The following is a 10068-nucleotide window of genomic DNA, read 5'->3' on the forward strand; positions in this document are numbered from 1 at the left end:
GGTGTCTTATTTTCGTCTTTATTTTTAGTAAAGTCCTCGTGTTCTTTTTTATACGATAAACAGTGTATATCATAATTTCGGTAAATTGTTGTCTTAGGGATTGCGTCGCGTGTATGAATCCAATATTCCGATTTCAAACGCGGCCTCACCGACACGACACGACACTGTAGTGGGACATTTCCTGCACTTTTTAGTCTTCTTTTATTTTAACGTTCTGTATATATAAATAATTTTAAATCACTAATTGCAATTAAAATATATATATTTAAATTAATATCACTCATAAAAATATATAATATGTATTTCTATGACAAAAAACAATTTCCAATTAAAAATAATTAAGGTAACGTTAACCGTAATTTTATACTAAAACATATAATTATAACAATTAATTCTTAACATAAAGCAAACATGAAGTTAATGAGATCAAGCATGAGTCATATTCATGTCTTGCCATTCTTTTTCTAATTTCTATAGTTGGGACATATACCGAATGATTAAACACGTAAATAATAAACCATTATATTATAAACAAATAGTAACGAACTATCATATTATTATAAGTTTAAATTATATTAATAATAACTTGTGACATTGTAAACTGTTTAGGCTACAATTAATCTTATGAACATCCATGATTGTGACAAGGAAAATCGTCGGCACGATAAAGAATACGCTCTCTGTGATTTATATATTTCACTGTAATTATTCTCTCAATACACTATAGAGAGGAGTTAGTATTGTAAACAAAGTTTGTAGATATAGAGAATGTGATTGGGCGAACATCACTCACCCACTCTGCCCATTTTCTGTCCCCCTTTACTTTCCCGGTCACACACACAGACACAGTCGTTACTGATGTATCAACATCTCTGTACGCTTTAGTGTGCAACAACTACTTCACTTTCTCTCTCTGTCACCGGATCTCATCTTTAGTTTCACTTCATGCCCATGGCTGATGCCACCAAATACGTTCCCATCGGTGGAACCAACATGGCCATAGACCTCAAAAACCTCTTCTCCATTCTCAGAGCCAGAAAAACAGTAGCTTTTGCCTATGCTTTTATGCTTGTCTTCGTTTCTTTCACTGTTTTCTTAGCCTTCTCACCCTCTCCAAACGCTTCCTCTCCCTGGTTCACCAACATATTCTCCTCTTCCTCTGCCACGACTACCACACCTACTTCATACAAATCTCAACTTGCTTCCATTTTCTCCTTCTTTTTCCCAAACAATACTTCACCCCCTATTTTTAATTATCCCACTGATCCCCTGCAGAACAACACTAACACTTCTAGATCTAGCAATGCCACTTCTCAATCTTCTATTCCCAACACAAGTACTAAGACACTCACACCAACCTCTTTAGAAAACCCAACACAAACCTCGGTAAATTCATCCCATGATGCAGTTCCTGTTCCACGCACAAACCACACCACAAATTCTCCTGTTGTAACTAAAGAAGCGTCGGGTGTCAAAAATCACACCGATGAAGCTAAAGCCACGAACACAAATGCTTCTGCCCCTGCAACCAATGTTTCAGTGGCTTCACCTATTCAGAAAGTTCCAGTGGGGTCTCATCAGAACTCGAGTTTTAATTCTTCGGCAAAGGGTGTTGTGTCGAGTAATAATTACACGGCTTCACTAGCCAGAAAACAGAGCAATGGGAACAATCACGCTAAGGGGGAGGATGACTTGATGGAGTCTTTGATCAAGTGTGATTTTTTTTATGGAGAATGGGTTAAGGATGATTCTTATCCTCTCTATGCCCCAGATTCTTGCTCTTTGATTGATGAACAGTTCAATTGTATTCGGAATGGAAGGCCTGATAAACAATATCAGAAATATAAGTGGAAGCCCAAGGACTGCAGCCTCCCAAGGTGTGCGAATCTGTTCAATTTGTTGGTTAGTTTTAGATGTTGAAGTTTTCATTTGATGATTTTTTTGTTAGTCCAAAATAAAAATTATTTCTCTACTTTATATTATTGTTTTTATTACTTGGGTAATGTGAAAGTTGCTCTTTTTTTTTATTTTACTAGAATTGATCCATCTGTCATTTCTTTTGGGGTCACAATTGGGTTGAATTGCTTATATTTGTGATTGCAACATGTTGATTGCTAGTAGGTTGGATGCCCATCGAATGTTGAATTTGCTGAGGGGCAAGCGGTTGGTTTTTGTTGGCGATTCCCTCAATAGGAATATGTGGGAGTCTATGATTTGCATTTTGAGAAATGCTGTGAAGGATAAGAGCAAAGTTTATGAAGCAAATGGAAGGGTCCATTTTAGAGGCGAAGCCTCTTATTCATTTATATTCAAAGTAAGTATTGAGTTCTTCTGTGTTCTCGTTTTAGATATTTCTAGCTTGATTGGCTATTATTTGCCTCACATTGTTTGTTATATGTTTGGTATCAATGGTTGGGTAGGATTATAACTTCTCCGTGGAACTCTTTGTATCCCCATTCTTAGTTCAAGAGTGGGAAGTTCCTGATAAGAACGGGACGAAGAAGGAAACACTTCGTCTCGATTTAGTTGGTAAATCATCTTCTCAATACAAAGATGCAGATATTATTGTCTTCAACACTGGGCACTGGTGGACTCATGATAAAACTTCCAAAGGGTAATGAATGGCATTATCACTTCCCTTTCAAGATTGGAGGAAACCTTGTTATGAACATGAACTAAATTGCCTTGCCCATGACAATTTTCAGGAAGGACTATTACCAAGAGGGTAGCCATATTTATGATGAATTAAATGTTCTTGAGGCATTCCGAAGAGCAATTACCACCTGGAGCAGGTGGGTTGATGCCAACATAAATCCATCTAAGACCATGGTCTTCTTCAGAGGGTATTCTGCTTCCCATTTCAGGTAAAATACAAATGAATTGGTGATTTATACACTAGTTTTGGTCTCACATTATTCTATTTTTCAATTTCATCTCGCACAAGTGGAGAAATTATGCTAATAGTTGTTTCTTTCATACTGCAGTGGTGGACAATGGAATTCAGGTGGACAATGTGATAGTGAAACTGATCCCATTGATAATGAGAAGTACTTGACAGAGTACCCACCTAAGATGAGAGTTTTGGAGAAAGTGCTAAAGTATATGAAAACCCATGTGACCTACCTAAATATCACTAGAATGACAGATTTCAGGAAGGATGGTCATCCCTCAATATACAGGAAGCAAAATCTATCACCTGAGGAAAGAAAATCACCATTGAGATACCAAGATTGCAGTCATTGGTGCCTTCCGGGTGTTCCTGATTCTTGGAATGAAATTCTCTATACTGAACTTCTTATACGAGAGTATCGGAATAAGCATCAGCAGAAGAAAACATAGGTAATAAACTACCAAACTTGTGCCTCATATTCAATGAGTTAACGAATACACAATTTTTGTCCCACCAATATCCCAGGATAGTGAAAGAAAGAAACCATACGGAAAATGCCTTTTCTAGTTTATTTATAGGTTAAAAAGTGTTAAGTGAAAATGTTATATATAATTAAGCTGAAGCGAGCCTTGAAACTTTGCAATAAAATTGTTCATATGAATGGCATAAGGTGGTGAGGAGAGGAGAGAATAGGAGGGTGGTTTAGTTTGTCAATGTAGATCATCCCTTCTTTTACATCTTCATTCACTTGCTAGCCTGAAAGGCTGATTCCTATTGTAAATCTGTAATCAATTAGATTTTGTTTAATATTATAAATTATTAATTTATTGAGCCATATTGTGTTCCAGGACCCCCCAAGTAAATTTTGTTTAATGTTCTAGTCTTTCATAATTTTTTGGATGGAAATTTAAATGATGATGGTGAAGCATTCAATCTATTATAATGCAAGAGGAGCCACCGATTAGTAGGTTTTTGCTCAGTTTTGAAGCCAGAGACTATAATAACCTGACGACGTTCTTTCTCTGTTGCTTCTTAAAAATATTTAAGAGATAATCAATGGATGTGCACTGAACCTTTTCTTCCTCGTCACTTGAAGCCTCAGTATTGCAAGTCATGTATGGTATATTTTCAGAAAGTTGTATTGCCTGATTTGAAAACTATTGGAAAGGAAGTTACGGGATCATAGATGTATAAATTAGAATGCTATTATATTAGAAGAAAAGAAGTATGATATATATATATATATATATATATATATATATATATATATATATATATATATATATATATATATATATATTGAAATCATGATAAAAAATATTCAATTGCTTAAAAGTTATTATCATGTGTTTGAAGGCATATTTATTACCATACTTATCAATACCAGTGGAGAGGAGGTTTCCCCTATCATAAAAGATTGCAATTGTTCTTCTCATACTTATTTATGAAGAGTAGTATGGTTTTACCCATCATGAATCTAACACAATTATACACTATACTATTCAAACATGCTATAACATGTGACATGTAATATTTATCGATTACAAAAAAGTAGATATTTGAGGATTTGTTAAGATATCATTTAACCAATGATTAATGAAGGTCATAAAAAAATAATAATTTTCTAACACTTTTGATATTCATGTTGGAAAGTGTGTTGATCGGGGATGCTTTTGATGAAATTAATTTAAATTATTGAACGGGATTAAAATAGTGTATAAATTAATCTAAATTATATATTATCATTGTTGAAACAAAGAATTATATTATGAATTTATTTGAATTATATTTTATAATAAATGTGTTGCAAGCGTGTTACTAATAATTTTTTTGCACTAAATGAACTCACATATTGACCCAAAAGCAATATGTCATCAAACAATGTATATGAAGCACTGAAAACAATATATTATATAATATAAAATTTAAATGAATAATGGATGTGGTAAAGACTTAATATAATAGTAATTTTATTTGTTATATAACAATAAGAGAATAAAAAGAAATAACTAAACGATGAAAGGTCAAAAAAAAAAAAAAAGGAGAGAAAGATGCAAGAATAGCGTAGAAGGGTTGATCTTGTGGAAGGGCAGCAACCTCTGAATTTAAGAGTTAACGTATGAAGAAGCCATGTGGTAGCTGCGTATAAGTGGCGTCAAATGTGTCATAAATCTGCAAGAGTTTGCATTGGTGCATGGTTTAGATCACATTCATCATTCTCGTTATGCTGTCGGATTCCCAGCTCCTCGGAACTTATCTACAACCGGATTTGGTGCCACATTCAAGGTAAATATTTATTATCTTTATATTTTTTTAAAATCTTTTATGGAAGGTCAGATGAAATCTGATTATCTTAATTGATATGATTTTGATAAATCAATTCAACCCTAATTTTACTAATTTATTTATGCTAGTTTTTAGCTTAAGTTCAATCCCACCCAACACTTGCACTCTAATTGCCATAGATGGGGAAAGAAGTATCAAGGAACATAAAGGCGATAGCTGGTTAGTTAAGTTTAAAAGGTATTTAAGTAACTTTAATATTCTTAAATAAATAAGGTGGAGTGTCCTAACTGACTAACTCTAAAGTAGGTTAGCTCATAAACTCTTAACCAGTCATTTAATTTATTTAGTGTGTTATTTTTTATTTTTTTTCTGTAGTTTTGTCCTTCTGAGCTTTAACTAAGCATATTCCTATTGAACATTCAATTGTTATGGATATATTAATTAAAACTTGAATGTACGAGATATTATTTGATCATAATTTGATGAAGATTTAATTATTAAAAACAGGCTTGTAATTTCTTAATAACAAGAAAAATATATAATTGTTATTTAATTTGACTTTGGTTATTTCACCCTTAGATTGTAAATACTCCCTCGGTGTCCTGTGTTATACACACCATTGATAGTCACACCATTTCATTATTTTTGCACCTTAATTTTTTCTATTTACACTGCTTATTTTAATATTTTATAACTTTTGTATTTAAAATACCATTTTCTTCAACAATAACATCTCTTTCTATCATTCCCATATATATGATTACCCAAAATGTTAGGTCCAGTCACATTGCTATATTTTCACCTTCTTTTTTCGAAAAGTGACTTCATGAGAATATTTTCGGATCCCCTGCAACCTCTGCCATAAGAGTGCCAAAGATTTTCGAAGTTAAATAAGTGACGCATGTTTCTATTCGAAGGGATTTTTGTCGTTAGGCTCCTAGATTATCCTATTGGGTTTTGACTATCATGTTATATTGCATTAGTTTGTGTCTATTGTTTTATATCCAACTTGTGGATTGGATTAGCAGCCAAAAAGAGATAGTTAATTGCACATAGATAAGTTCGAGGGATAATGTAGAAGGTTATATTTGCTCTTTCTCCCTCTCTTTAACTCTGTTATATCTTTTTATAAAAATGGTTAATCAAATGGGAATAGTTTGTAGGTCTATTTCCTGTGAAAAACATGGTAGCATTTTCTATGGAAGTTAAATTTTACACAAGTCCAAAAATGTAGTCGTTGCAACCTCGCATTATACTCTGAAATTCTTTTTCTCTCTACAATAGTCCCAAAAAAACACGTAAAATTATGGGGTAAGAAAAATAAACTACAAAATCAGTGTATGATTTTCATTTGCGATCAATTTCCACAAAATTTTTGCATCAAATGAGTCCGCATGAGATAGGGGTGATGAACAAGTGATGTAGTGTTGAAGTTAAGAGTGAAGAAGGAGAGTTTTTCTCTCATCAATGTTATGAATGTTATTGAAGGGTAATTTTGGAATAAAAATTTACAAAAACTGTTATCAATGTTAATTATCCCTAATGTTGCAGTGCGGGTGTAATAAAAGACCAGGCCCAAGGTGGCAATTGAAATATGGGCTTCTAGCTTGCTGAAATTTAGAAGCTAATATTGTGTAGCCCAATTTGGCTAAAATTGACAGATTATCATTCACCAAGATTAAACGCAGATTGAAGTGTCAGAGATTAGTTAGCTAAGTCTTGATGAGAAATGAGAACAATGTTAATATAAATAATTACTCAGATTTGTGCTTGTTAAACACATTGTCTATGCTCCAAAAGTATTTTTCCATTTCACTCTTAAAAAATAAACAAGTGATTCATTTCGCATTTCCATTGACAAAATTTGGTACTACTTCCTCAGTAATCTCAATTAGAAGAATCATCCTTCCGATTAAATGAAAAGAAGCTAACAAACATAACAAAAGAATGAAGATAATTAAGTCAAAATTTAAGGAAAAGTAACTTTATACAAAGGGAAAATAAGGGTGGAAGTGAATGTTCTTTGTCCTCTTTGTTATGTATTATTATTATACTTGTAAGACCAAAAATGAAATGGTCAATCTTCTCATGAAGCAATCTGATGGGCCATCTGGGCCTCCTGCGGTTGGGCTTGAGCATTAGATAAGGGCAAGATTCTGGGCTTTGTATGACACAACGTAGCAGGGATTCGAGAAGCATTGTTATTATTGGTGGCAACCCGTTCGCAAGAGGGACACATGGTTAGGGTGGTAGCTGGAAGCTGCATGTAGAACGGTTGAGAAGTTTTCAAAGCTCTCAGTTCTTGCAGTTCTTTCTGCAACCTCCTATTCTCTTCTGTCAGACTCTCACAGCATCTCTTTAAGTACTCACAATCCACTTCCGTCTGCTTCAACTTTGTCCTATAATTGTTTTTTTTTTTTTTTTTTGTCAAAAATAAATAAATAAAAATAAAACCAATGAACATTATTTCAAGATGTGTTTTTTCAATTAAGTTATCCCACAAAGTAAATAATTCCATAATAAGTGAATCAATGAAATATAATTTTATTAGTTCCCTTAAAATACAGTTATTCAAGACAATCTTTTTACAAATAACAAACCACCTTTGTTAACTACGTCTACTATTCTTCTTACCTTGCCCTTCTGTTTTGAAACCAAACTTCAACTTGACGAGGACGAAGATTTAACTGTTTTGCAAGAGCAAGTTTCTGCTTCTGCAGATTTTGATTATAAGTATATGTATATTCAGATCTCTAAGAACTAAACATAATAATATATGCAGTTTATTAAAATAGAAAGAAAGTGGGAGTTACAGGGTTGAGAGTGGTGTGTTCTTTGAAGCTGTCTTCGAGAAAAGCTGATTGTTCCTTGGAGAGTCTGAGTTTCTTCCGTGTTGAGCCATTTTCTTCGTCATCGCTAGTTCTGTCAGCACCCTCAGTGTTTCTGGCTGCATCTGCATTACTGTTTCTGATACAAAAATCCATCGGAAAAGATGACACTGCACTGTTGGGGGATGAAAGTGCAGCACCGTCGTCGGTGTCATCCACCGGCGGCGACTGGAATCGGTTCACGTCCAACACCCTCGTCGGAACCTCTGACGTGGCACGTTCCGTACTCACTGTTATGAACAATTAAGTGCATAATGAAACAAATATGAAAGAGTATTCTTCTATGAAATGGATTAAACTTGCGTGAATTGATTGAAGAAAAGGTGGGGTGTTTACGTGCATGCATGAGCCATGGAATGGGAAAGTGTGAAGAAGGTTGAGATGGAGGAACGGGTGTTGAAGGAAGAAGGTGGAGCTGAAGGGGTGGATCTGATGAACCCTTTCTCTCGTCCTCAAGTGCTATGGAGGGTAATTTTGTGGCCAAAGAGAAAGGCTTTGGTGTGTCGCCTAAGCTCAGAGCCAGCTCCATGATACGGATCTAATTAATGGGTGAAGAAATTATAGAGTAAAGAGAACAATTTCTGGGTTGTGGTAAGAGTAGACTAGAGTTTGAAATTGAAAGCTAACATAAGACTCTACCTGTGTTTTCTTCTGTGTAGTGAGTATGAGAGTGCAGATTTGCTTCACAAATGAATGAATACTACTAACCGTTTCTCTCTTTTTATTTCTTCTTCTGCCTTAGCGTGGAGGACAGATTGACCGACAATTCCTGGTTGACAAACGCACGTGAATCTATTTAAACTCAAAAGCAAAATAGTTTATTCATCTATCTTTAATTACAGCAATTTGTTAATCTTACCGTTTTGGGCCCATTTTAAACATTTAAAAATATAAAATTTTATTAAAAAACTATAGTCATTGCATTAACATTATAAGTGTTTAATAAATATTTTTAATATAATTTTATTATTATTAATATATGTCATAAATATTTTTAATATTGTTCTTTAATTAAGATTGGAGTTTATCTTATAATTTATAATAATATTAAATGTAATTATTTTATTAAAAATAAATTTTAATTTAACTGATAAACAATATAAATAACACCAAAAAAATAACTTATAAATTTTGTTTTTCTTCAAATAGGATTGAGGTTGACATGTTATTTAATTATTTAGTACATAAAAAAAAAGTAAAAAGAAAGAAAGAAATAGTAAATATAGTTTATGAGATTCATGTTTCAAAACTCTTTCAAAATAGTAAAATTCAGCATAATTTTTTTTAATTCAATGTAAAAGTTGCAATTTATTATGTCTATTTAAAATTTAGAGTATTTGATTCAAACTTATCAAACATGTTATTACAATAATTACATTACATCTATTTCGATTTAATGTAGATTTAGAGAGCATGCACTTATTCTAACATAGATATGTCAAGAAAATAATGTGCTGTGTGTTATTACTATAAGAAATTCTTCACTCATCGTGTGGTAAGGCCATGTCAGTTGAATTAGAGACATTTATGCTACGTATATAACACACATATATACATGCACTATGCAGGCAGAGGGTAAAGGTTCTCTGTAATGAAAATTCAAACTCAACTGGGGATACAGTTGTCGTCAAATTTAATGCGTTTGTGAGGTTCCACCAAACAAACACAGTGGAAAGAGCGTGATGATGACAAAGGAGAAAATGACATGTCATGAGAGAGAGATACATGGGTAGGATTATAACCTGCTCCTCGTCTTATTGACTAGGCATTCAGTACTATTATACTACATCTGTTGCTTCTGCCCCTCTCATCCATAACTCCCTATCATAATAATCATTATCATTGTCGTTCCCCTCATGCAATGACAACAAGGTCCAGACTAATATAAATCCTCAGCAGTCACAATTTGTACTCATCCATTTAAATTATATTATTATAACATTAAATTTTATATAATTTAATGGGTACATTTAAAATTATACTCTTCTCGAGTGAATTTAATTC

At 33.3% G+C, this 10068-nt stretch overlaps 2 protein-coding genes across 2 annotated transcripts; one reads left to right on the forward strand and one right to left on the reverse strand.

The window, feature by feature from the left end:
• The first annotated feature begins 809 nt into the window (after positions 1-809).
• LOC113862905 (protein trichome birefringence-like) lies at positions 810-3723 on the forward strand. Its single transcript, XM_027496196.1, has 5 exons — positions 810-1877; positions 2122-2314; positions 2421-2614; positions 2706-2864; positions 2985-3723. The coding sequence occupies exons 1-5, from the start codon at positions 946-948 to the stop codon at positions 3337-3339; spliced, it is 1833 nt and encodes a 610-aa protein (XP_027351997.1). The 5' UTR covers positions 810-945; the 3' UTR covers positions 3340-3723.
• Positions 3724-7186: 3463 nt separating this feature from the next.
• On the reverse strand, positions 7187-8718 carry LOC113863175 (homeobox-leucine zipper protein HOX11-like). The gene is made up of 4 exons (XM_027496642.1): positions 8401-8718; positions 7990-8294; positions 7811-7890; positions 7187-7575 (listed from the first exon to the last, which is right to left on the reverse strand). Exons 1-4 carry the CDS (start codon positions 8591-8593, stop codon positions 7263-7265), a joined length of 891 nt encoding a protein of 296 aa, XP_027352443.1. The 5' UTR covers positions 8594-8718; the 3' UTR covers positions 7187-7262.
• Between the last annotated feature and the right edge of the window lie 1350 nt (positions 8719-10068).

Source organism: Abrus precatorius, unplaced genomic scaffold, assembly GCF_003935025.1.
Source record: "Abrus precatorius isolate BTA unplaced genomic scaffold, Abrus_2018 Scaffold3, whole genome shotgun sequence".
In the NCBI taxonomy this organism is placed as follows: Eukaryota; Viridiplantae; Streptophyta; class Magnoliopsida; order Fabales; family Fabaceae; genus Abrus; species Abrus precatorius.